Consider the following 27,937-nt stretch of genomic DNA (forward strand, 5'->3'; position numbering starts at 1 on the left):
ACAGCCTAATGCGGACTCGTACAGATTGGTGCAGACAATTGCAGATTGACTAATCGGAGCTCTGTACACTCGTTATAATACCTCCTGCATTCAGGTATCACTGCGCGAGTGTGATCCATGAGGTGAAAAGGTTCTACGTTAGCAGCAATCTTATTGGCTGCATTACATATTAATACGCGGATCGGCGGAAGCAGAATTTGGTCCGTCTCTAAGGCAGCGCCATCTCGTAATGCGTAGACGGACGAGCGCTGCGCCTGTGCTGTTGTGCTTAGCAGGGCGCGTTCTAGTGGGAAAGTTGAGTAAGCGCTAACTACGCAGAACTATGTACACAACGATGCCGATTAAGTTATGCGTCGCTGTGTTTGATACAGTGATACTTGTATGGGTGTCATACGAAATAGTCACGATCGTACCCAGTGTGAAAACGGCCCAGATAAAGTTAGACAGACACGGTGACCTATCAGGTCTCTTGCAGTAGTTCAGCGACTCAGTATTAGGTCTGCCAGTGGCTCCACAACCACAACCTAGTTGCCGAGGCAATGGCGGCTAGCGAGGCGAGTACGTGAGACATGCAGAAGCAATGGCTGCCTTGTTATGTTGCTAGCCAACCGACAAGACTAATGATAGCAGCAGCCACGCTATGCGTTGTCGTCTGCTGTGTAGGCTTCCGCCACAACGCCTCCCACTTCTTTCAACATCTCGACATCTTGACTATCATATCTTGGTGCTTCAGCTGATGGCCAAGAGCCGAACTGAGGTCTTCCGAGCCTCGAGCTGCAGGGTGAACAAACACCAGCCTCCACTCACCGGCCGCCAGTCTGAGGTTTGCCACTGGGCAACATCGCTGACCACAGCTGGGCTGAATGTTGGCCTGCTCCACTGACTGCTGCGAGAGCTGAGGTGCTGGTGTTAGACACAGCATTGTGAAGTAGCGTGCAATATGCGGCTAAGTAAGGTCGCTCATCACGGACTCGAATGAGTCCTACACGAGTGTAACAAGAAAATCATTGAACTGTACCATCCACCATTGGCTGCGTGGCATGTTCTGTACCTACACTGCACTTCTACCAGACAACCTTACGCTCAGACACATCTATACTATTTCAAGTCGAAAACGTCCACATTGGATAAAGGAAACATTGTTCTATACACGTAAAAAGTATTATTGCGTGATGGGCTTCAGACTGGCCTTCGCAAACAAATAAATGATATGGGGCCAGCCACCGAAGTATTTCTGCGACCGGGTACTGCAGTACTGCTGTTGGAGCACGCCGTTCTGCCATCACTGGTTGACTGGTTGGTACGTTGTGTTATATTGTCCTGTAGTCTTTGCTGCAATACGAAACTGATGAAGTTACGCAATAAGAAGAACTTATCAGACAGCTACTCAGAAACCAGACAGAAACAGCCCACAGCGTGAAACTCACTATTTATGCAAGTATATGGAAGCACATATGAGACGTAGTCAATACAGATTAGAAGGAAACGCGGAGTTTCATATCCAAAAAAAATATCAAATTAATCCTTCTAATATATGACAAAAAACACAAACATTTCACAGAAGTCTAGTGAAAAACACAAACATGCAGTTCGACCAAAGGGAAAATAGCCTACTCCATAAAAACTGATACAACATAATCCCAACTTCATCATTCATACTCCAAAAGATGCATAAATGATGATCACAGGTAGAAAATGCATTTAATAATAAATTCTTAAATATAGTGGAAATCATAGTGAGAAAAAGTTTAAGAGCAAAATCAGAGCAGTATGTTAGAAATGTAACGCTCATAAAATTCAATCATACGAGCGTATCACTAACTTATCCTTTTGAATTGAAGAAAATTATATACTCTCTCAAAAACAAAAGTTCATTTGGTTTTGATGAACTTTCTAATAAAGTACTAAAGATTTGTTCCCATGTAATAAGTCCAGCCTTATCCGAAATATGTAATACATCAGTAACTCAAGCCATTTTTCAGAGAGACTGAAATATGCAGTTGTTAAACCCTCGTTAAGGAAGGTGATTATTGTGTTTTAGTAAGTACTGACCTGTTTCACTGCTGACGCCATTCTCCAACATTTTTAAGAAGGTGGTGTAATCTGGAATAGTACCCCACCTCAGCAACAATAGTACAAGTATCCTTAGTAAATCACAGCTTGGGTTCAAAAATGGTTCAAATGGCTCTGAGCACTATGGGACTTAACATCTGAGGTCATCAGTCCCCTAGAACTTAGAATTACTTAAACCTAACTATCCTAAGGACATCACAAACATCCACGCCCGAGGCAGGATTCGAACCTACGACCGTAGCGGTAACGCGGCGCCTGACTGATGTGCCTAGATCCGCACGGCCTACCGACCGGCCACAGCTTGGGTTTCAGAAGTGTTGTTCTACTGAGAATGCCATTTAGTGTCCACTCAACGGATTTTACGAGCATTAAATAATCAAACAGCTTAAGTTGGCATTTTCTGCGACCTCTCTAAGGCATCTGACAGTGTGAATTCTGCTACATGAATTGACGTTTTATGGGACTGGTGGTATAGCCAATCAATGGATGACGTCATATCTAACCAAAAGAATGCCGAAAATAGTACGTAGTAATTCAAGCAAAATAGTCGAAGGACATAATTCTGAGTGTCGAGAAATCATACAAGAGGTTCCCTAAGGTTCATTCTTATGTGCACTACTGTTCCTCATATATGCAAACGATCTTCCGTCTAATACACGACAAGCAGAACTAGTTCTATTTGCGTATGACACTAGGATTGCAATCAATCCAAGCATATGTACAGACACTAAATAAATGGTAAATAACGTTCTTAAATGTATCAGTGACTGGTTTTCTGCAGTCTCACCCACAATTTTAAGAAGACACAGCATATTCTGTTGTGCGCATCAAACTGTACTAAACCAACGATACGTGTAGCACATGGTGAGGAAATAATAAAAAGATTATAAACATCAAAATTATTAGGAGTCCATGTTGATGAGAATTTAAACTGGGAAAAAACATTTTGTAACTTCTAAAACAACTTAGTTCAGTCACATTTGCCCTTGGAATCATTACAAATCTTGGGGAGAGGCGAGTCAGTAAGTTGACGTATTTTGCATATTTTCACTCAGTAATGTCATTAGGAATAAAGTTTTGGGTAATTTGTTTTTAAGAAAGAATGTCTTTATGGCACACAACATGTTGTAGTAACATAATATTTAGTCCCTCATGAAGTTTAATGTAAGTAATACACTACAATTCGAAAGCAACAATGGTGTATTTTCTAGTTATATAAAGTGTCTGATGGACAGCAGAGTAAAATTTGTAAACGAAACTGAGAAAATTTATCCTTAACGACTCCTTAACGTCTGTTACTGTAATGTGTAAGTAGCGGTGGTAGGAATTACTAACTAATATCTGTGTAACTGTTCCCTTTTTTAATAAAAAATAAAAATAAAGAAACTTACAAAAGATCAGAATGTGACTGTATGTACAAATTAATTTGTGCATTGAATGTAAAATGACTCATCTCCTTCATTATGATCTGTCATACAAAATTATCCATGGAACACGCAACAATAGCTAACTAAGTAATTAACTGTAACTAAAACTGCATCTGATACCACAAAAGTAAATTCTATCATAAAAGTGGCAAAATATAACAAAATAAGCATACTTGTTGAAAAATAAATGAAAAAAGAAAAGTTTAGGTCTAAATATATACAGTAAATGACACAAACACCATACAATCTGCCACAAAGACATCAAATTCCATAAATAATAAACTGTAAAGCAAACATAACACATAGTAGTCAGAAAGTCAATACATTGTGCATACCGAACTAAAAGGAGTTCATGGCAAAAGAAATGAAGTATTTGATGTTAACAACATTCAGAACAAGCTAAAAGACGCGAAATCAGTTTCAAACTAAAATAAAGGAACATCTAAGGAACATACATTTCCTCTTGTCAGAAACAGTAAGCAATTTGACCTTATGCATAAACATTTAACAACATAGCAAAAAATACAAGAAGACGGTAATCAAACGTGTTGTATGGTAAAACAGTCCAGCATGCAACCTGTTGCAAAACTATTAATTCAGATTAAACAATGCGCTTAGCGAGAAATATTTTCCAAAACAATAATACTAGCTGAAGAACTGAAAGCCACATAACTGGCTCAAGACGCTTAATTTTAATCATACAACATTTCCAGCATCTACTCGAACACACCTATACAAAAAAAGGTGTAAAGGCAATCCAAAATTAATTTGTGAAATATCAAAAATTTGTATACACAGAGATTATTGAATTCATGGAACTTCTCCAACTAACTCCAAGTTATAATAATTAACATTTAATGACATTGTTTGTGACCACCCACATGGCTTGGTAATGGGGTCATGTATATCTGGTATCACAGCTTACATAATCGTAAACCACTGCTAATAAAAGTGAATGCCAAAAACATAGTAGACATTCCAAATTACTTCATTAGTCTACAGCAGTAGATATGTTTACAGTGGAACATGAACAACACAAAAGCATCATTCAGATGGTTCAAGTGGCTCGGAGCACTATGGGACTTAACTTCTGAGGTCATCAGTCCCCTAGAACTAAGAACTACTTAAACCTAACTGACCTAAGGACATCACACACATCCATGCCCGAGGCAAGATTCGAACCTGCGACTGTAGCAGTCGCGCGGTTCCAGACTGTAGCGCCCAGAACCGCTCGGCCACTCCAACCGGCCAAAAGCATCAGTTACCTGGTCGTAAATAACATGAGACACAACAACACAAGCACCTTATAATGTAAGGGGAAAAAATTGTGACAAACACCACAGTCGATGCAACCTCACGTAAGTCAACCATGCATAAGCAAGCAGCATACATATCAGTGTTAGAAAGGGCAACTAAAGTACCTTTGGCCCAAGAAAACATGGAACAGGAAATAAAAATGGTGAAACGAATTGCAGTTGTCAATGACTATACTGCTTCTATGGTTTACACTTCATTAGACAAAGTGACGAAACACGTAGTCACAAACCACAATACTGAAGAAAAAGTAAAAAATAAATTCATAGCTAGACTTCCATACATAGGCAATATATCACAGAAGGTTGCAAATATTTTAGAAAACCACAAAGTAAAAATAGTGTTATGTACATGTAATGAAGTAGAACAAAAACTAACACGTAACATTAAGTATAATTATGGCAGATAAGAAATAACACGGCAGAAGAGCTGCATGTTCTAACTAGGACAAACACGTTGAGATTTCAAAAACAGGTATACAGAGCACATTGAAATCTACAGACACAAGAGACACACATTAGCAACAGACACACATATACACAATGCAAGAGACACGTTTCGGAAAGTAGGGAAAAATATCAAGGTACTCCACCGACTAAATAACGACTAGAAATGGAGCTATAAGAAGAACTGGATATATATTCACACTTCAATAAAAACTAAAATATAAAAAGAAAAAAGAAAATAAAAGCAAAAGTCGAAAGTGAATCAGTAAAGTCCTTAGATGCAGTGAAGGTATACTTAAATAAAAACAGTGACACGCAGAAAAAAGTGCCGTCGAATATACAGGCAAATAATGCTGCATATTATTAACAATGATTTCCACTGTATGAAAGCATATTACAGTCTGTCAACGACCTAAAGTGTTATCTCTGCTAACTACATGCGAAAACATCTTTGTAACTGTTTGTTTATGTGTATGTCCTATATTCAATATGCGCTCTGTGTAGAAAATTTTGTGTGATGTTTAATACGTCTAAACTTCTACAGAAATCGGTATCAAGCAGATTATAAGCAGAAGATTTAATTCCAGATATTCCGCCAAATCTGTATAAGGTCCGATGAACAGTTATAGAATTGCAAAATATTTATATTGCGATAAAGAACAAAGGAACGATAATGAACCTCTTACACAGAATACATCACAAGTAAATAGCATAGAATTCTGAAAACAGATTGGAAAATGGGAATCATTTCCCGAAATTCGTATTCGAAAAAAAAAATTGCCAGACAAGCACGATTTCGTTTTTGGTTGCAAGGCTGACACCGCGCTGATTCTTTGAGTAACTGGGCGGAGCGCTGTTCGGAGCAAACGGCGATATTTCCGGGCTGCAGGCGGTGGACACAGGACCTTCGCGGTGTTCCGAGTATGTTGTTGACTGCAGAGCGCGAGCGTCAGCTGTGGATGCAGCTCGGTGTCTTAAAGGTCGAAGTGGAATATGTGACCCGCCAGTGTAGTGTGCGCAGTTGACACTTAATGGACGAGCTACCTAACTGTGAGCACCGCACATAAATATATTAGACATTTGCCTATAGGTGTACTGCTTCGAGCGGGTACCATAAAATGATGTTACAGTATCGTTGCCCTCACAGGTCATAGCACCGGAGGCAGCCACAAACATTTGTGCCGTCTCTAGGGGTAATGCAATTAGACAGAGTACGGCAAGAAAATGGTTTTCTCGTTGTAAGAAGAATAGTTTTCACGTTAGCGACTCTCCACGATCAGGAAGAAATTCTGGGTTTGATGAGATTCTTTTACACTCATTAATCCACAATGATCCACGTCAGCGTACTCGATAAGCAGCAACTGTGAGTAACTGTGAAAATTCCGCCACTGTGCGACGTTTACAAGCAATGGGGAAGCTTCAAAAATCGGGTGTATGGGTACCACATGCTCTCAGCCAAAATCACTAAAATCAGCGGGTGGTCATTTGAGAGTTTCTTCTTGTTCGACATCAATCCTCTATTGTTACTGGTAACTAGAATGGTGACTTTGTGCTAACTTACGAAAAAGATAGGAATGGTTGAGCACAAACAATGCAGCAACTGCCTGTACAAAGACCTGTCCGCATCCACATCAGATAATGTTATGTATCTGCTGAAACAGGACTGCTACGGTCGCAGGATCGAATCCTGCCTCGGGCATGGATGTGTGTGATGTCCTTAGGTTAGTTAGGTTTAAGCAGTTCTAAGTTCTAGGGGACTGATGACCACAAATGTTAAGTCCCATAGTGCTCAGAGCAATTTGAACCATTTTTTGCTGAAACAGTACGGTGTAGCCGGCCGTGGTGGCCGAGCGGTTCTATACGCTTCAGTCCGGAACCGCGCGGCTGCTACGATCGCAGGTTCGAATCCTGCCTCTGGCATGGATGTGTGTGATGTCCTTAGGTTAGTTAGGTTTAAGTAGTTGTAAGTTCTAGGGGACTGATGACCTCAGATGTTAAGTCCCATAGTGGTCAGAGCCATAGGAAGTACGATGTATTGTACTATGAATTGCTTCCCCGAAGTGTAACCATCACTCCTGACATTTACTGTCAACACCTGAGACGTCTTGCAAACGCAGCCCAAGAAAAACGACCAGGAAGACTGCGTGAAGTGATGCTACTCCACGGTATTCCCCGCCCCAGTTCTGTAAGACTGACGAAAAAATCTATAACCAGCTGTGCTGGGAGGTCATTCTGCAACCACCTTATTCACCTGATCCTGTGACTTCGGATTTTTATCTCTTCCGGTCTCTATCGAACAACCTTCGATGAACTTCGTTTCTGGATGATAATGTGCTCCGAACATGTCTCGACCAGCTCTTCGCCTCAAACCCACGTGATATCTGCAGTAGCGTAATCGAGAAGTTACCCCAGCGCAGGCAGACTTTGCGAATAGTGCAGGGGAACATATTATTGATGACTAAATTCTCCGAGACCTATATCTATTACGTTTTTTAAAGTCATGGAAAAATGCTACTATCTTTCCATCAGTCTGATACCTCTGGTTCCATAGAAGTCGGTGTAAAGTGTTTTGATGTACCGGCCAGCCTACATGCCGCAGGCTAACTTGAACGTTTAATGCGGCTAGACTTTTGAGAATCAGTCGTTATTAAAATCTATGTAAACTGAAGTTGTTGCATATTGTGCCATGTGGATAACGCTGCATTGTTTGAGGTGAGGTTCAAATGGTTCAAATGGCTCTGAGCACTATGGGACTTAACATCTAAGGTCATCAGTCCCCTAGAACTTAGAACTACTTAAACCTAACTAACCTAAGGACATCACACAACACCCAGTCATCACGAGGCAGAGAAAATCCCTGGCCCCGCCGGGAATCGAACCCGGGAACCCGGGCGCGGGAAGCGAGAACGCTACCGCACGATCACGAGTTGCGGACTTGAGGTGAGGCCTTCGGTGGTTAATTATGATCTAAAGTACGTATGCGGATGAGGACTGATTGTTTACTAGTCCACTTTGTAATGAAACCGGATTAATATTGGTAGGAACCAGGTTTTGAGTAGTACTGTCCAGGATACAAATCGGAAACAACGAAGTTTCGTTGTAAAGGTAATTTGTAGTTTAATAAGTTTGTTAATGGTAACTCAATTCAATCAATTAAATCTTTCATTTCACCCTGCTGTCCAGAACCAACACAATCAATGGAAAGAAAATCGTAACTGGTAGCAATAAAGTTGTTGTTGTCCAGAGACTGGTTTGATGCAGCTCTCCATGCTACTCTATCCTGTGCATGGCTGCACTCTATACAAATATTTTCAGAAAAGACTTCCTGACTCTTACACCTATACTCGGTGTTAACAAATTTCTCTTCTTCAGAAACGCTTTCCTTGCCATTGCCAGTCTACATTTTATATCCTCTCTACTTCGACCGTCATCAGTTATTTTGCTCCCCAAATAGCAAAACTCATTTACTACTTTAAACGTCTCATTACCTAATCTAATTCCCGCAGTATCACACAATTTAATTCGACTACATTCCGTTATCATCGTTTTGCCTTTGTTGATGTTTATCTAATATCCTTTCAAGACACTGTCCATTCCGTTCCGCTCCTCTTCCAGGTCCATAGCTGTCTCTGACAGAATTACAATGTCATCGGCGAACTTCAAACTTTTAATTCTTCTCCATGGATTTTAATTCTTACTCCGAATTTTTCTTTTGTTTCCTTTACTGCTTGCTCAACGTACAGACTGAATAACATTGTGGATAGGCTACAACGCTGTCTAACTCCCTTCTCGCCGGCCCTGGTGACCGAACGGTTCTAGGTGCTACAGTCTGGAACCGCGCGACCGATACGGTCGCAGGTTCGAATCCTGCCTCGGGCATGGATGTGTGTTAGTTAGCTTTAAGTAGTTCTAAGTTCTAGGGCACTGTGACCTCTGATGTTAAGTCCTATAGTGCTAAGCCATTTGAAGTCCCTTCCCAACCGCTGATTCCCTTTCAAGCCCCTCGACTTTTATAACTGCCATCTGATTTCTGTACAAATTGTAAATAGCCTTTCGCTCCCTGTATTGGCCCCTGCCACCTTCAGGATTTGAAAGAGGCAGTAAAGTTATCAAAAAATAAACCCATTTTTTTACTGTTGCAGGCTTTCACTGATCATTTCTAACGGATCGAATCGAAAAATTGGATCACTATGTTATAAATAAGTAAATATCGTGTGACTAGGACCTCCCGTCGGGCATATCGGTCGCCGGTGCTAGTCTTTCGATTTGACGCGTCGAAATATTTAATGCTAGTTTCCCTTGGCCAAACCAAGTTGGAAACTGGCCTTAGCAACAGCCAGCTCTAGTAGTTCATTGTATTCTATAACTGCTAAATTTTAAACATCAGTACTTTGTGCCGCGCTTAGAGACTGGAGTAAATATTGTGTATTTGCAGGTATGCAGGGTGTCCCAATATACGCAGCCGAACCGCGCGGCCTTCCCGAAGGCAAGATCCTTCCGCAGTACCTGAAGGAGCTGGGCTACGTCACGAGGGCCGTGGGCAAGTGGCACCTGGGCTACCACAGGGCCGACCTGACGCCCACCTATCGCGGCTTCGACTCCCACCTGGGCTACTGGAACGGCTTCGTCGGTTACTACGATTACATCCTGCAGGCCGGGGTAAGGAAACACATCTCCTTCTTGCCTTGTGCCTTCGTCTGCAGCATGGGCGCACTGTTGGCACGTTGTTGATGGATTTGTCATGATAAATTTAAGAGATAGATGGATGCCCTCCCTGTCACCAACCCATTACACTGCCCCCCCCCCCCCCCCCCCCCACACACACACACACCCAACGCTCAGGACGGATTGTGCGGATCCCAGCTGTCTGCGTGTGGTGTTATTCATGTGTGAAATTGAGTGAAAGCTTACGAACTGTTTGTGAATCATGTAACTGAGACATTACTTGGGTAACAGTCAAATGTTTACCTAGTAGGATGTGAGAAACCGCTTACGAACTTATCCAGGCTGGGACGGACACTGACTCCCGTGGTTAATTTGCCGGGAGGATTTGGCACACATCATGGTTCCAGAAACGAGACTTTTACATGCACTGTTATCTGGGTGCGTAAAATAAAGTAAAGCATGATATGTAATAGTGTCTAGTGTGGTGTCACCGCCAGGTGGTAGCCTTTAAATCGGCCGCGGTCCGTTAGTATACGTCGGACGCGCGTGTCGCCACTATCAGTGATTGCAGACCGAGCGCCGCCACACGGCAGGTCTAGAGAGACTTCCTAGCACTCGCCCCAGTTGTGCAACCGACTTTGCTAGCAATGGTTCACTGACAAAATACGCTCTCATTTGCCGAGACGATAGTTAGCATAGCCTTCAGCTACGTCATTTGCTACGACCTAGCAGGGCGCCATTACCAGTTACTACTGATATTATGAATAATGTACCGTCAAGAGCGAGGTTCACCACTTATGGATTAAAGTTAAGTATTCCACCAGCTACGTCCGTTTTTCTAAAGTCTAATTTCCTTGTCCTGTTCCAGACCTCACGCCAGCCTGCGTGAGCTAAAACGCGTGCCTTTCGGCTTCCTCTAGTAAACCGGTGTTGGCTCTCCTGCCAACCCACAACATCTAGCACCCTTGTGCAGTTTTTATAAAACAAAACTGGTACAGAAAATATTTTATACACTTTCAGACAAGCAAGGGTCCATGTACCATCTTTCCTTCGTGTGAATGATGTAAGTTTGGATACCTACCTTATGATGTGTGAAATATTTTCTTGTCAAATTTCATTTTCCCCACCCCACAGTTTCTGCGGAGTAGATTATTTTAGTCTGGATTTCGGATTTAATAATAGTTTATTTATGTATGATTCTATTTCATTTTGAAAGATTTGGCCTTTCAGTCCGGCAATATCTAACTAGGTATCCGTAGACCAACCCGTTTGGGTGAGAAACTGTGATAGCATACCAATGACCATATGAAAATGTGACACGTAGATTCCAAATAAGCATTAGATTCCGTTCTACGTAGATAGTTCATTGAAGTTCTGCTGATTTACGACACAAACAGTAGAATCAACAATCTACTTCCATCCCCACTGACGCGCTGGAAGACGTATCTACTCCTTAAAAACAACAGCAGAACCATTAAATCGAGAGTGGCCTAGTTCACGTGGATAGCTTAACACCCCCATGATTCTTTTCAGCTCTCAAACCGCTGTTATCGCTACTCAGTTCAGTTCGACACGGATTTACCACCAAAGGCAGCAGCTACTATATTTTAAATCTGATCTACATGGATGAAACAGCCCACACCACTGTGGAGCCAATACCAGTTTGCACGGTGCCTTGTTCGCAACTTGTGTAGTCTGCTGCCACAGCCCATTAATGCCAAATTTCGCAGCATTGTTGTAACGGATACATTCATCGTACGTCCCACTGCGGTTATTTCACGCAGTACTGCTTGTCTGTCTTCTATCACTGACAACACTACGGAAACAATTGGTGAGAAGTAATTCCTGAAATCTGGCATTCTCGCCACACTCTTAACACTGTGGATCTCGGAATATTGAATTACCTAAAGATTTACCAAATGGAATATCCCATGCTCCAACTACCCAACTGCATTCCGCGTTCAGAGTCTGTTACATCCCGCCATGCGGCCATAATCACGTCGAAAAACTTTTCATATGAAACACTTCAGTTCAGCTCCGCCAATCTACTGCCGTCTTATAACTTCCGTACGGGATCCTACCGCAATCTGCAAATCTGCATCTCGTTATTCCATGACTTTTGTGACCTCATTGTAATCGCATTTATGACCGACCTTTCTTTCTCACGAATTCCTCTCCTGTTGTAACCTCTTCCTCTTGGAGTAGCACTTTCGCCGTATTATTTGTTGGATGCATTCTAATGTCTGTCTTTCCCTATAGTTTTTACACCCTACAGCTTCCTTTAGTACTCTGGTGGTTACCCCTGTTCTCTTCACACATATCCTATCACCCTGTCCCTTGCTCTTGTCAGTGTTTTTCGTGTGTTTCTTTCTTCGCCGATTCTCCTAAGAAACGTTTCATTCCTTTCTTTATCAGTCGACCTGATTTTCCACATTCTTCTGTAGCACCAAATTTCAGACACTTCTATTCTCTTTTCTTCCGGTTTGCCCACAGTCCATGAGCCTGGCTCATACAATGGTGAGCTCCAAATGCACATCCTCAGAAAATGTAGGTATGAAATTAGGGCCTTTGTTTGATACTAGTACATTTCTCTTGGTCAGGAATTCCCTCTTTCCCTGTGCTAGTCTATTTTTTGTATCTTACTTGCTCTTCCGAATAGATACGACATCCGTAAGTATTTGGACCTCCAGCAAGGAACACAGCTGTTGCCGAAATCCAAGGCATCGCGATAACGTTCACCAGCAAAATGTCATCAAATTTGAAACGTTAACTTAACTACAAAATCTTCAGCGCCATTTCCAAATACACTGAGGTGGCAAAAGTCATGAAGTACCTCCTAATATTGTGTCGGACCTCCTTTTGTCCGGCGTAGCGAAGCAACTAGACGAGGCATGGACTCAAAAAATCGTGCCCTGACTAAAACTGAGCCGCGCTGTTTCTATAACCGTCCACAACTGCAGGATTTTGTGCACGAAATGTCCTCCCGATTACGTCCCATAAACGCTATACTGTATTTGTCTCGGGCATCCTGGGTAGCCAAATAATTCGCTCGAACTGTTCAGAATGTTCTTCAAATCAATTTCCAACAATTGTGGCCAGGTGACATGGCGCACTATCATCCATAAAAATTCCGTCGCTTTTTGGGATCGTGAAGTCCACGAATGGCTGCAAATGATCTCCAAGTAGCCAGGACCTAGTCCATTACTATAAACACAACCCTGACTCTTATGGAGCCACCAGCAGTTTGCGCCAGCCAGAATGGCCGAGCGGTCCTAGGCGCAACAGTCTGGAACAGGGGGACAGCTACGCTCGCAGGTTCTAATCCTGCCTCGGGCATGGATGTGTGTGATGTCCTTGGTTAGTTAGCTTTATGTTGTTCTGCGTTCTAGGGGACTGATGACCTCAGAAGTTAAGTCCCATAGTGCTCAGAGCCATCTGAACCAAAAATATCATCCACACAATTCCAAAGACCGCAAGAGCCCACAACTGCAAGAATTATCGCACATTCAGCTAAACAGTTCATGCATCCAAGTTGCTGACAAGAATAATATGAGGAAGAGTCGAAAAGAACATTGAATATGTGTTATGGAACGATTAGTTTGATTTTAGGAAAGGTAAAGGCATCAGAGAGGCACTTCAGATGTTGCGGTTGATAGTGAAAGCAAGACTAAAGAAAAATCAAGACACGTTCACAGTATTTGTGGACCTGGAAGAAGCGTTCGACAATGTACAGTAGTGCATGATTTTCGAAATTCTGAGGAAAATAGGGGTAAGCTATAGGGAGAGAGGGATAATGTTTAATATGAACAAGATCCAAAACTGAACAATAACAGTAGAAGACCTAGAACGAAATGTCCGTACTAAAAAGTGTGTCAGACAGGGATGTAGTCTTTCGCCCCTACTGTTTCTGCTACACATTGAAGAAGCAATGTTGCAAATAAAGTAAAGATTCAAGAGTGGAAGCAAAATTCAAAGTGAAACGATATGAATGATAAGATTCGCTGATGACATTATTATCCTAAGTTAAATGTCAGGATAATTAAAGGATCTGCGAAATGGAATGAACAGTCTAATGAGTCCAAAATATGGACAGAGAGTAAGTCGAAAAACGATGAAAGTACTGATAAGTAGCAGAGACGAGAACTGCCAGAAACTTAATATCAGGACTGTTAGTCACGAATGAGATGAAATTAAGGAATTCTGCTACGTAGGCAACAAACTAACCCATAAGGATATAACAAGCAGACTAGCACTAACAAAAGGTCTTTCCTGGGGAAGAGAAGTCTGACTTCAAGAATAATGTAATAATTCCAATCCCAAAGAAAGCAAGTGTTGACAGATGTGAAAATTACCGAACTGTCAGTTTAATAAGTAACGAGTGCAAAATACTAAGATGAATTCTTTACAGACGAATGGAAAAACTGGTAGAAGCCGACCTCTGGGAAGATCAGTTTGGATTCCGTGGAAATATTGGAACAGATGAGGCAATACTGATCCTACTACTTCTTAGAATATAGATTAAGGAAAGGCAAAACCACATTTCTAGCACTTGTAGACTTAAAGAAAGCTTTTGACAATGTTGACTGGAATACTCTCTTCCAAATTCTGAGCGTGGCAGGTGTCAAATACAGAGAGCGAAAGGCTATTTACAATTTGTATAGAAACTAGATGGCAGTTATAAGAGTCGAGGGACATGAAAGGGAAGCAGTGGTTGGGAAGGAAGTGAGGCAGGGTTGTAGCCTATCCCCGATGTTATTCAATCTGTATATTGTGCAAGCAGTAAAGGAAACAAAGGAAATATTCGGAGTAGGTGTTAAAATCCATGGAGAAGAAATGAAAACTTTGAGGTTCGCCGATGACACTGTAATTCTGTCAGAGACAGTAAAGGACGTGGAAGAGCAGGTGAACGGAATGGACAGTGTCTTGAAAGGATATAAGATGAAAATTAACAAAAGCAAAACGAGGATAACGGAATGTAGTGGAATTAAGTCGGGTGATGCTGAGGGAATTAAATCAGGAAAAGAGACGCTTAAAGTAGTAGATGAGGTTTTTTATTTGGGGAGCAAAGTAACCGATGATGGTCGAAGTAGAGAGGATATAAAATGTAGACTGGCAATGGCAGGGAAAGTGTTTCTGAAGAAGAGAAATTTGTTAACATCGTGTATAGATTTAAGTGTCAGGAAGTCGTTTCTCAAAGTATTTGTATGGAGTGTAGCCATGTATGGAAGTGAAACATGGACGATGAATAGTTTTGACAAGAAGAGAATAGAATCTTTCGAAATGCGGTGCTACAGAAGAATGCCGAAGATTAGATGGGTAGATCACATAACTAATGAGGAGGTACTGAATAGGGTTGAGGAGAAGAGGAATATCTGTGGCACAACTTGACTAGAAGAAGTGATCGGTTGATAGGACATGTTCTGAGGCATCAAGGCATCACCAGTTTAGTATTGGAGGGCAGCATGGAGGGTAAAAATCGTAGAGGGAGACCAAGAGATGAATACGCTAAGCAGATGTAGGTTGCAGTAGGTACTAGGAGATGAAGAAGGTTGCACAAGATAGAGTAGGATGGAGTGCTGTATCAAACCAGTCTCAGGACTGAAGACCACCACAACAACAACATTAGCCACTATCCTTATCGTTATTAATGTCACAACTATTGCCATTGATATTATTATAATTATTATTGTTGTTATTAATGACACTGTTAGTGGCAGCAGATGCAATAATAGAAGTAATGCAACTATTAACTTTGTTGGTTCATATTCTGTATAATTTATTCATACTACCACTTCAGACATTCATATCATTTTAATACTAGTTGTCATATTAAAATTGTTATTTCTTAGGTAACTATACTGTAATAGCTACTGTATGTGTGAAATCCTGGTCCAATAAAAGAGAGGGCCTGATGGCCCGAATCAGATCAGTTACATAAATAAATAAAAATATTCTGCAATATAATTCATGTGACTTGGAACCATAACAAATGGGACTAACTGGGAATAGGAACTTCCTGGCAGATTAAAACTGTGTGCCGGACCGGGACTCGAACTCGGGACCTTTGCCTTTCGCGAGCAGAGTGCTCTACCAACTGAGGTACCCAAGCACGACTCACGCCCCGTCCTCACAGCTTTACTTCTGCCAGTACCTAGCCTCCTACCTTCCAAACTTTACAGAAGCTCTCCTGCGAACCTTGCAGAACTAGCACTACTGAAAGAAAGGATACTGTGGAGACACGGCTTAGCCACAGCCTGGGGTATGTTTCTAGGATGAGATTTTCACTCTGCAGCGGAGTGTGCGCTGATATGGAACTTCCTGGCAGATTAAAACTGAGTGCCGGATCGAGACTTTAACTCGGGACCTTTGCCTTTCGCGGGCAAGTGCTCTACCAACAATCTGCCAGGAAGTTCCATATCAGCGCACACTCCGCTGCAGAGTGAAAATCTCATTCTGGAAATATCTGGGAATACTGAACATATACAAAAAAGGGCAGCACCAATGGTCACAGATTTGTATGTTCATTGGAGAATGTCAAGGATATTCTAAGGAAACTCAACTGGCAGACGCTTGAAGACCGAAGCCAGCTATCTCAGTAGAGTCACGCGACTGTGTATTCATACATCTCCGTGCACCTGTTGGTAGAACCTCAACGGGTACGACCTACGGCGCAACATGAGCACCGCGTGGGACCTCTCTGGGCGCTACGCCACCGACGTCTTCACAGAGGAGGCAGAACGGCTGATCGGGGACCACGACACCCGGAAGCCGCTCTTCCTCTACCTGGCGCACCTCGCAATGCACGCCGGGAATCCAGCGAGGCTGCTGGAAGCGCCGCAGGAGTACATCAGTCGCTTCGGCTACATCTCAGACCCGAACCGCCGGGTGTACGCAGGTGAGCTCGGTCTTGACCAACAGTGCCGCCTTCCAAATTTTCCTTCCACGCCTCATTTTCCAGCGACCATACGAGCGACCATACAGTGTCGAGATGAACTCCGCAATTCGGTCTTGAGGAGCACACGACGCTGACTAGCAGCTCTGACGTCCTCTAACCAACGGCGCATTGTGGGGTGAATGCACAGCCCTCCCAGTTCCTTAACTGGCCTCACTATGCGGTCTCCTGGGGAAAATTTTTGATAGCGCCGAGGACTGTACCCAGGCCTTCTGCAGGGAATTTACACAGGTTGTCGCTTAGCGGCAGAGTTGTACACCGTTTTAAGGGGTCCGCATCCTGCCTATCTAACCCATTTTAATTTAGGCGAGTATTTGACGCATTTCTGAAAAAAACTATTTGATGCAGGACCTTAATATTTTTACTGTATGTTACATGATGCTAGTAGAGTCAACTATACTAATATCTACTTTATCCATTTTATAGTTTTTAAGAAATACCTTTTTTTATTTATTAACAAAACATATTAAGTTTTTTTCTCCAGAAAATATTTTTTTGTGAACTCCCTAATGGGGGAATATTAGTGAATGTCTACATCTACATCTACATCCATACTCCGCAAGCCACTTGACGGTGTGTGGCGGAGGGTACCTTGAATACCTCTATTGGTTCTCCCATCTATTCCAGTCTCGTATTGTTCGTGGAAAGAAGGATTGTCGGTATGCCTCTGTGTGGGCTCTAATCTCTCTGATTTTATCCTCATGGTCTCTTCGCGAGATATAGGTAGGAGGGAGCAGAATACTGCTTGACTCCTCGGTCAAGGTATGTTCTCGAAACTTTAACAAAAGCCCGTACTGAGCTACTGAGCGTCTCTCCTGCAGAGTCTTCCACTGGAGTTTATCTATTATCTCCGTAACACTTTCGCGATTACTAAATGATCCTGTAACGAGGCGCGCTGCTCTCCGTTGGACCTTCTCTATCTCTTCTATCAACCCTATCTGGTACGGATCCCACACTGCTGAGCAGTATTCAAGCAGTGGGCGAACAAGCGTACTGTAACCCACTTCATTTGTTTTCGGATTGCATTTCCTTAGGATTCTTCCAATGAATCTAAGTCTGGCATCTGCTCTACCGACGGTCAACTTTATATGATCATTCCATTTTAAATCACTCCTAATGCGTACTCCCAGATAATTCACGGAATCAACTGGTTACAGTTTCTGACTTGCTATATTGTAGCTAAATGATAAGGCATCTTTCTTTCTATGTATTAGCAGCACATTAAACTTGTCTACATTGCGATTCAATTGTCATTCCCTGCACCATGCGCAATTCGTTGCAGATCCTCCTGCATTTCAGTACAATGTTCCATTGTTACAACCTCCGCAAAAAGCCTCAGTAAACTTCCGATGTCATCCACAAGGTCATCTATGTATATTCTGAATAGGAACGGTCCTAAGACACTCCCCTGCTGCACACGTGAAATCACTCTTGCTGCGGAAGACTTCTCTCCATTGAGAATGACATGCTGTGTTCTGTTATCTAGGAACTCTTCAATCCAATCACACAATTGGTCTGATAGTCCATATGTTCTTACTTTGTTCATTAACCGACTGTGGGGAACTGTATCGAACGCCTTCCGAAAGTCAAGAAACACAGCATCTACCTGGTGGCTTTTATCTTATGCACAGTCTCTGAAAATTTCATTCATTTATCTATGATAGTTTCTGATATAGTGAGGCATATGTACAGAAAATTTTAGTTTGCGGGAAATTGACTTTAAAGAAAAAACTTTTGAAATTTGTTACTTACAGTTAATTTAAACTCTCCTGCTGCATATGATGGCCCTTCTTTGCCCTGTAGCAGGTGTTCCAGCTTCTTTTTCACCTTCCTGGATGTTTGTCTTGCTTTCTTGGCCATATTAGATGCAGACCTGTCTGCATGGGCTATCGTTATTTTATTGCAATATGGCAGCCCAGTGATCATATTTTCACCAGGATTAATTCCCAGCTTTTTGAGTACCCAAAACTTTCCCATATTACCACAACTCTATGTAATAACAGCATCATGAACCCCTAGTTTCATTGTACAAATACAGTTTTAGGAAGGCGGTTCCAAATTATGCTGATGAAACATTCATTTGGGTTCTGTGTCTGCCCATGCAGACATTTCCTTAGAAGGTCAGGATGAGCCAAGTCTCTGAATATAGGTTTAACTGCGGTAATAACAGCAGCAGGGAGATAATGCTGGTGAGAATAAGATTCTCCAGTTGCCTCAGCCCTAATGTATATGCACCACGAATTTTCTGCTGATGGACACAATCCATGACATGGCTTATTATCAGTAGAGGACTTATCGAATATTTTGGCCCAAACATCTCCCTTCATTGCCTCCAGATTTTCTTTATGTCTCCTAATTGCCTGCCCATAGTATACCTGCAAGTTTTCGTTTTCAGTTTTAGTTAACCGACCCGTCCGATAAACAATTTTCCATCTTCTAACTTTTTTCCTCTCAAATAAACAATTAGTTATCTCGGACTTGTTCCCAAACAATTTTGAACATGGCCTACACATTCTATTTTGCTAATAATGGCATCTCCATAAGGCTTAGAGTTCACCACATTCTTGTATGAAGAATTACAATTAAAAACATAATTGCCAGGCGACATAATCTCTTGTCCAGAAAGCTTTCTAAACTAGTTTCCTCTAAATTGTCGTTTCTTGAAAATGCCTTTACATTTCGTCATCTTCAATAAATACAACAAAAGACAGGTAAACAAGCACTGCAAACGTAAGTATAACAATTACTCGCAATCGAACAAAACTAACCGCGTGTTTGAAAGCGTGTTGTTCACAAACAGCAGAAGTAAAAGAATACCGACCGTTGCATTCCAAGGATAGCCAACACACTCGGCAGTAAAAAAAAAGTCCGTAACGTGCAATGTAGGGGATATTAAGATCTAAAATATATGCAGAAACGTGGGTGGCAGAAAAGTGGGCGTGGCACATAAACACACGTGGTAGAAAAATGCCCTTTAAATGCTAGAAAAAAAAATTTTGAGTAAAATCCTTTTCAGAGAACTTAAATAAAACCTTAATCTATCGAAATATGATGAAAACCAAGAATCGATTGTTTTTGACCTGAATTACGGTGTGGTCCACTTATAAGAAAGAGATAAATTCGACAAACACATAATTACAAAGATTGTCTTTATCAGTGGTAATTATACAGTTAACATTTATGGTAGTTTGCTGATATTTATGGAAAATATTTCCAAAGTACTGCATACAGACAGCCATTGCTGACGGAGTACTTGAAGATGACATGTATTCATTGTCTCGCTTTTTTTTAAATTTTGAGATCTGGTAAGGCACAAACTTACGTTTCACATGAAAGTGACCAAACAGTGATATTACAAGTTGCATTTTACAAATAAATAATTATAACAGTCGAAATGGAAATCAGCATCATTCCTAGAGAATATCCCGTTCAGAGGAGAGGAAACAAGTGGAATAAATCGATAATCGTTAACTATTAGAAATGCACAAATCTCAATCTGTTTAGTGAAAACATTATTAATCCTATAAAGCTAACGATACGTAATATGTACATATAGTGGTACGTTACAAGTAATAATTCCATAACATCCGCACTGTATGTCGGGATCCCACTAGGTGCTTCAGGAATGCTGTAAGGAAGTGGGAACGGACGCTGCTAATCGCTGGAGTGGCAGTAACGGAGTCCACAGGCAAGTTCATAACGCCAAATGTACTTATGGTCAGTGTCTGTAGAAAATCTACCTTCATGAAGAAATCGCATCATTAGTATCAACGAGTGTGTGAGATTGTATACCCTGCTTGGGTGTTTTAGAGGTTAAAATTGCGTCAACAACCTACACGACCCTGCCTCATCAAACGAGACAGTATGTCAAAACTGCGCAAGGAGCTAAAGACTGTATCAAAGACTGTAACAAAAAGATTATTACAGACAAACGTGCAGGAACAGCAAGGACCTCTTTCGCAACATGGCCCAAGGATGTTCTGTTCTTACTGTCACTAGTCTAAGAAATGCGTGACAGCAGTGTACTGCGCTGTTTTTAATAAGCCAATATGTGGCGAACATTACAAAACGTGTGCGTTGATTGACGCTTCTTTATATGCACAAACTGCAATTTCCATTACTAAGTTATGTTATATCTGAATGACAATTTGCGCAAAATATGGTCCTCATTTTCAAATGACAATGTAAACATATGTAACTCTCATGTGAATTGTTTGAAAACCGGCGTTGCACAATACGCATGCATGTATTAAAGGCTTCAAACCAATCATAAAGTTTTAATTATAATGTGTCGTAAATATAACACATTCAAAGATCTAAATGTACACTTTACATATCGTTAGTATTTAGTGCAGGTAAAGTGGGGTAGTCGGTATCGGTTAGGTGTCTATTCTGATGAGAAAAGACCTGCCACTGAACTGTTCACAATAACTCACTCTCTGCTCAGCCTTTCTGTTCATGATGAATCCTACACTCATTATAAATTTTCTGCTGCTGATAGTCATCGGGGATTGGAATGCAGTTGTAGCAGTAGAGGAGAGATTTGTAGGAGAATGTGGGCTTTCTAATAGAAATAGAAGACCAGAAAATTAAATGAGTTCTGCAAAAAATGTCAGCTAGTAATAACGAGAACTCTGTTCAAGAATCACAAAAGGGGGAGTTATACTTGCAAAAGGCCCGAAGATACGGGAAGATCTCTGTTAAATTACATCATGATCAGGCAGACATTCCGAAATCAGGCACTAGATTGTAAGGAGGAACCAGAAGCACATGTAGACTCAGATCATAATTTAGTAGTGCTGAAGAAGAGGCTGCGGTTTAAGAGACTAGTCAGCAAGAAATACTGCCCAAAGAAGCATAATACGGAAGTACTAAGGAACATAGAGGTAAGATGGAAGTTATCTGAGGCTACAGACACTGCGATAAGGAATAGCTCAGTATGCAGTTCAGTTGAAGAGGAATGGACGTCTCTAAAAAGCACATTTATAGAAGTTGGAAAGAAAGCCATAGATACGAGGGAGGTAAGTGCGAAGGAACCGTAGATAACAAAAGAAATTCTTCAGTTGATTGTTGAAAGAAGGAATTTCAGAAACGTTCAGGGAAATTGAGGAATGCACATATATAAGTCAATTCGGAATGAAATAGACAGGAAGTGCAGGGAAGCTATGGCGAAATGGCTGCATGGAAATGTGCAGAAATCGAAAGGGAAATGGTTGTCGGAAAGACAGTCTCAAAGTACAGAAAAGTGAAATTAATCTTCGGTGAAATTAAGGGCAAGGGGGGTAACATTAAGAGTGCAATTGGAATTCGACTGTTAAATGTTGAGCAGAGAACGAATAGGTGCAAGAGTGCGTTGAAGGTCTCTATGATGGCCAGGACTTATTTGAGGAATTGACTCAAGGGGGAACAGGTGTCCATTGGTAAGAGATAGCGGTTCCAGTATTACAATCAGAATTTAAAACAGGTTTTGAAGACTAAAAATGAAATGAGGCAAACGGGATAGATAATATTCCATTGGAATTTCTAAAATTTTTGAAGCAGTGTCAACAAAACGACTATTCACGTTGATGTATAGAATGTATAAATCTGGCGATGTATCATCTAACCTCCCGAAAATTTCATCCACATAATTCCAAAGATAGCAAGAGTCCACAAGTGCAAATCATCTAAACAGTTCATGAATCCAACATGCTGACAAGAATAATATAAAGAAGAGTGGAAAAGAACATTGAGTATGTGTCAGAAAACGATCAGCTTGGTTTTAGGAAAGGTAAAGGCACCAGAAAGGCACTTCAGACGTTGCGGTTGATAATGAAAGCAAGACTAAAGAAAATTTAAGACACGTTCACAGTATTTGTGGACCTGGAAGAGGCGTTCGACAATGTACAGTGGTGCATGATGTTAGAAATTCTGAGAAAATATGGGTAACCTATAGGGAGATAGGGGTAATATACAATATGTATAAGAACCAAGAGAGAACAATAACAGGGGAAGACCGAGAACGAAATGTTCGTACTGAAAAGGGTGTCAGACAGGGATACAGTTTTTCGTCCATTACAGTTGCTGATACACATTGAAGGACCAATGTTGGAAATAAAATAATAATTCAAGAGTGGAAGCAAAATTGAAAGTGAAAGGATATGAATGATAAGGTTCGCTGATGACATTATTATCCAAAGTGGAATGGCAGGATAATTAAAGTATCTGCCAAATGGAATGAGGAGTCTAATGAGTGCAAAATATGGGCTGAGAGTATCGAATAGAGACAGAAATGAGAAGTAGCATAGACGAGAACAGGAAGAAACTGGATTCTTAGTCACGAAGAGGTTGAAATTAAGGAATTCTGCTACCTAGGCAGCAAACTAACCCATAAGGATATAAAAAGCACACTAGCACTAGAAGAACGACTTTCCTGGCCAAAAGAAGAGTGGTAGTATCAAACGTAGACCTTAATTTGAGGAAGAAATTTCTGAGAATGTACGCCTGATGCCCAGCGTTATATGCTAGTGAGATACGTACTATGGGGAAACCGGAACCGAAGAAACCAGAAGCATTTGAGATTTGGTGTTCCATAAGAGTGTTGAAAATTAGGTGGACTGATAAAGTAAGGGGTGAGAAGGTTCTCCGCAGAGTATGTGAAGAGAGGAATATATGCAAAACACTGAAAGGAGAAGAGAAGGGACCCATGGGGAAAAAGATACAAGAGAGCAGACTAAGGTGGTACGGACATTTACAGAGAAAAGGGGAAGAGTATATCGGAAACAGAGTTGAAGATATAAAGATTGAAGGAGTGAGAAGGAGAGTAAGACCGAAGATGAGGCGGAAGGATAAGATATCCGGGAAACTAAGGGAGAAAGGATGGAAGATGGAAGAGGCAATGGATAGAGTACTGTGGACGAGAAGGATCCAGAAGAGCAACGCCGACCCTACCTAATGTGGGACAAGGTGACGATAAAGAAGAAGAAGAAGAAAGACTGAAAGAAGAAGACACAGGAAGATAGGAAATCTGTTAAGACCTCAGGGAATAATTCCCATGATACTGGAGGGAGCTGTAGAGGGCAAAAGTTGTAGAGGATGACAGAGGCTAGAATACATCCAGCAAGTAACTAAGAAGGTACGTTTCAAGTGCTCTGAACGAAGAGGTTGGCACATGAGAGGAATTCGTGGCAGGCCACATCAAACCAATGAGAAGACTGATGACTTAAAAAAAGTGGGCTTGCTGTTCTAGGGTTAAAGAGCCTGGAAGCTGCTACTTTGCGGTTAGGTCATCGTCTATAGTAATCTCTCAAACAGTAACAACGTTTCTAATGCAAAACTTGGACACAAAAAATATGTCGGCATATTCAGAAATTGTAAATACACGCGAAATACTTGTATGATACAGTAGAACTGGCTAAGTAAATCATAATCAAAGAATACAATTTCAATTATGTCAACCCAGAGCTCGACTTCAGCATTTGAACTTCCAAACAAAATTGAAGCGAGACAAGCAAATTCGAGGTACTAACACACAAAATGAAAACTTCTCTGTCTAACGAGCTCTACCTCTGAAACAAACAAAAAGTGTACATACGTTATGTAGAGTGTTGCATTAGAATTGGTGTATACTACATCTTGCTAAAATATTTAATCTTCCGCCTGCGACTCCGTGTGGATGTATTGTGGAGTATAAGCGTTACACGTGCACTGCTCAGTCAACACATTAAAATAGTGGCGACAGATCATGAGAGCATACGTACACGCAGGAAAAAAGACGCGCGACGAAGTAATTGTCAGAATGAGACCGAAACTGGTACGTATGATGTACATGTACGGACAAACACATTAAAATACTGGCGACAGATCATGAGAGCATACGTACACCAGAAGAAAAAAGACGCGCGACGAAATAATTGTCAGTGTTGGACCGAGACTGGAACGTATGATGTACATGTACGGACAAACAAATTATTACGGTTGCAGAATGATGGATGATTTATGTAAGAGAAAGAGCTTCACAATTTGAGCAAGTCAGTAACACATTGATCCACCTCTGGCACTTAAGCAAGCAGTTATTCATCTCGTCATTGCGTTGATGGTGTAGATGGATGTCCTCTAGGGGGTTATCGTGCCAATTTCTCTCCAATTGGTGCGTTAGATCGTCAAAATCTCAAGATGGTCGGATGGCCCTACCCATAATCCTCCAATTGTTCTCGATTGGGAAGAGTTCAGGTGACCTTGCTGGGCTGGATAGGGTTTGGCAGCCTGAAGACAATCAGAACGGATTCTCGTCGTGTGCAGGCTGGCACTACCTTAATGAAATACAAGTCCAGTACGGCTTACCATGAAGGGCAACAAAACGGGGTGTAACATATCTTCGGCGTAAAACTGTGCTGTAAGGGTGAAGCGGATAACAACCAAAGGGGCCCAACTACGAAATGGAATGGCACTTCAAATTATCACTCCTGGTTATCGTGCCGCACGGCGGGCAATATCCAGCGTCTCTAGACACGTCATCCCTGGTCATCAGTGGTCAGTCCGAAGCGTATCTCATCCCTGAAGACAGTTCTACTCCAGTCAATGAGACTGCAGGCCGAAGACATGTTTGGAGAGGCCGGAGACGGCGGTGGGACACCAGCCTCACTATCGCCTACCTTACGGCGCTGCAAACAGTTTATACCGCTTGCCTTTGTGTTTGCGAAACACTGTCTTGACTAGTAAGGTCGTCAGATCTCTCTGCAACTGAGAACGTTTGGAAGATTGTGGCCAGGGCCCTCTAATCATCTCGGTAATTTGACGATCTGACACTCCAACTGGACAGAATTTGGCATGATACCCGTCAGGAGGACATCGAACAACTCTGTCAATGAAGGCCAAGCCAAATAACTGCTTGCAAATGGGCCGCAAGGGCCACCGTGTTACTGAATTGCTCGATGTGTGAAGCTCATCCTCTTAAATTATTCATCCAATTTTTCTGAAATTATAAACGTTTGTTTGTCTGTACATGTACATCATATTTACCGATTTTCGTTCCATTCTGATTGTTTCTTTGTGGTACGTCTTTTCTGTCTTAGAGCGTATGTGTCGAGAGCATATAAGTTAAGCAGGCCAAAATATTAGCTACGCAGCCACTTTCACCAACAGAAAAAAGCAGAGGATGCGTCGAGGCACCAGAGCAACCGTCCAACATGAAGCTCGAGGAGGGTCAGAGGCTGTTATCTACTGGGTTTTCAAGTTATTGCAGGCCGTACTAGCGGAGTTGCCTTATCATGTGTCATGAACACTATCACGGTACAAGTATACATGCATGTGTGTGTTTATCACAGGATAGTTATATATTTTTATTTTTATAATTATATATTTTATGATTTTGGTTGGGGTGTCTTTAAATATTGTGGGCTAGCATGAGACTTTTAATTAACTTATACCGCTACAACTCTCGTACGAACATCGGCTTCCCCGAAGTACGTACAATATAATATTTTTTAAACACATCGCGCGACTCACTGCCTTCTAAAAATAGTTTGCGCAAGTGCTAATATTTAGAAAAGAAAATACGCGTATTCTTACGGAAACTGCAATTATTAATATCGGTCTCAGCGGCTACTGGTTATTTATGTACCCAACTACGCAAAGATTAACTGAGATATTGCTGAGCTTATTGAATGGAATTATTTTCAATATTTCTTGTTCATTATTTGCAAGGAAAAACTGGAGAGTATCTCATCTGCCGTTAAGCCGCCAAAATGGAGCATACTGAACTCATTCATTGCTGTGAATTTTAGTAAATGAAATCTATCCCTACTCTTTTTAACTTTGAAATTAATGAAAGATCAAAATTGAGAAGTCTCTCGCATTTACATTTAATATTATCAGGTCAAATTTTAATTAAATAATACGGTCAGTGTAATGGCCGACTAAATCCTGCTAGGGGAGATGAGCACTCTACACTAGGAAGTTCTGTAAAAACTTGAATAATGAGAATTAATGGTTGCGATCATGAGAGGTGACAAATAAGTCAATAATACACAGTTTCTAATAGCAATTATAAGTATATTTTTCTAAATTAAAACGAAACTTACATTGAATATTACCCAGCGCTGCAATGGCGGCCTACCTCTACACGACACAATAACAGGAGAGCTTTCAATAAAGCAATAGTCTGTCGTCATGTTCATTTTCATTACACTGATAAAAAGAATGTCCTTCTTTATATCACATCGCTGTTTGTGAATTTCGTTGCTATTATTTAACTTTTTTTAATGTTTCTTATACATCGCCCCCACGTACACAGTCTTGAAATAATTTAAAATTTACACGTGACACAAGCAAAAACCTTTTTTTTTCCTTTTCTACAAATGTCCATTTATGTGACGTACCGTCACAACACCTATTCCTGGCAATAAATTTCAGATGTCCCTTCTCCTCATTCCTGTCATCCAATCAACAAACAGTTATAACAGGACACAGAGCCATTTTCAACTGGTTGGACAGGTACCAATATAGGGTTTTTGGTTTTTAAACTGGATAACATTACTAATTAGTGCCTGGCGTAAATTTCTCTGGCTGAATGTTCGAGTTTGAGATTTCATTTGCGGATTATATGCACTTTTTCTTTATTTTCTGGATGACCTGATATAGCTGATTAGTGAGGTGAGTAGATTTCGGAGTCGGAATGCTTGAGTTAGAGATTTTCATTGCGGGGACAGGGGTATATTTTTGATTGTTTTCCAGACTTTGTAGTGTGGCCGGTTAGTGCACTGCATAGATTTCTGAATCAGAACGTTTGGGTTCGAATTTCGGTTCCCGAAGTAGGCGAATATTTTCTTTAATTTTTAGAATACGGAATAAGTCCAATGTTGCGTAGATTTCTGCGTCTTTGTGCTCTAGTTCGAGATATTTCGTCCGGACGTAGGTTTCATATATTCTCTCTTTTCCCGGCTGTGTCATATGGCCGATTAGATAGTGGGTTAAATTTCCACGTCAGATTTCTGGAGCTCAAGAATTCCATTCTTGCTGCTGGTGGAGTGTTCATTTCTTTTCTAGATCGCATGGTACAGTCTAATCTAGTGTCAGATAGG

The 27,937-nt window shown here is 41.3% G+C and overlaps 1 protein-coding gene across 1 annotated transcript in view; it reads left to right on the top strand.

Annotated features, from left to right (window-relative positions):
- LOC126475065 (arylsulfatase B-like) overlaps positions 1-27,937 on the top strand; it is a 202,555-nt gene that overhangs the window by 110,453 nt on the left and 64,165 nt on the right. The window contains exons 4-5 of the mRNA XM_050102625.1: positions 9,696-9,919; positions 16,571-16,820. Coding sequence (XP_049958582.1) covers positions 9,696-9,919; positions 16,571-16,820 — 474 coding nt within the window. The remainder of the gene's footprint in view (positions 1-9,695; positions 9,920-16,570; positions 16,821-27,937) is intronic.

This window comes from Schistocerca serialis, chromosome 4, assembly GCF_023864345.2.
Source record: "Schistocerca serialis cubense isolate TAMUIC-IGC-003099 chromosome 4, iqSchSeri2.2, whole genome shotgun sequence".
Taxonomy (NCBI): Eukaryota; Metazoa; Arthropoda; class Insecta; order Orthoptera; family Acrididae; genus Schistocerca; species Schistocerca serialis.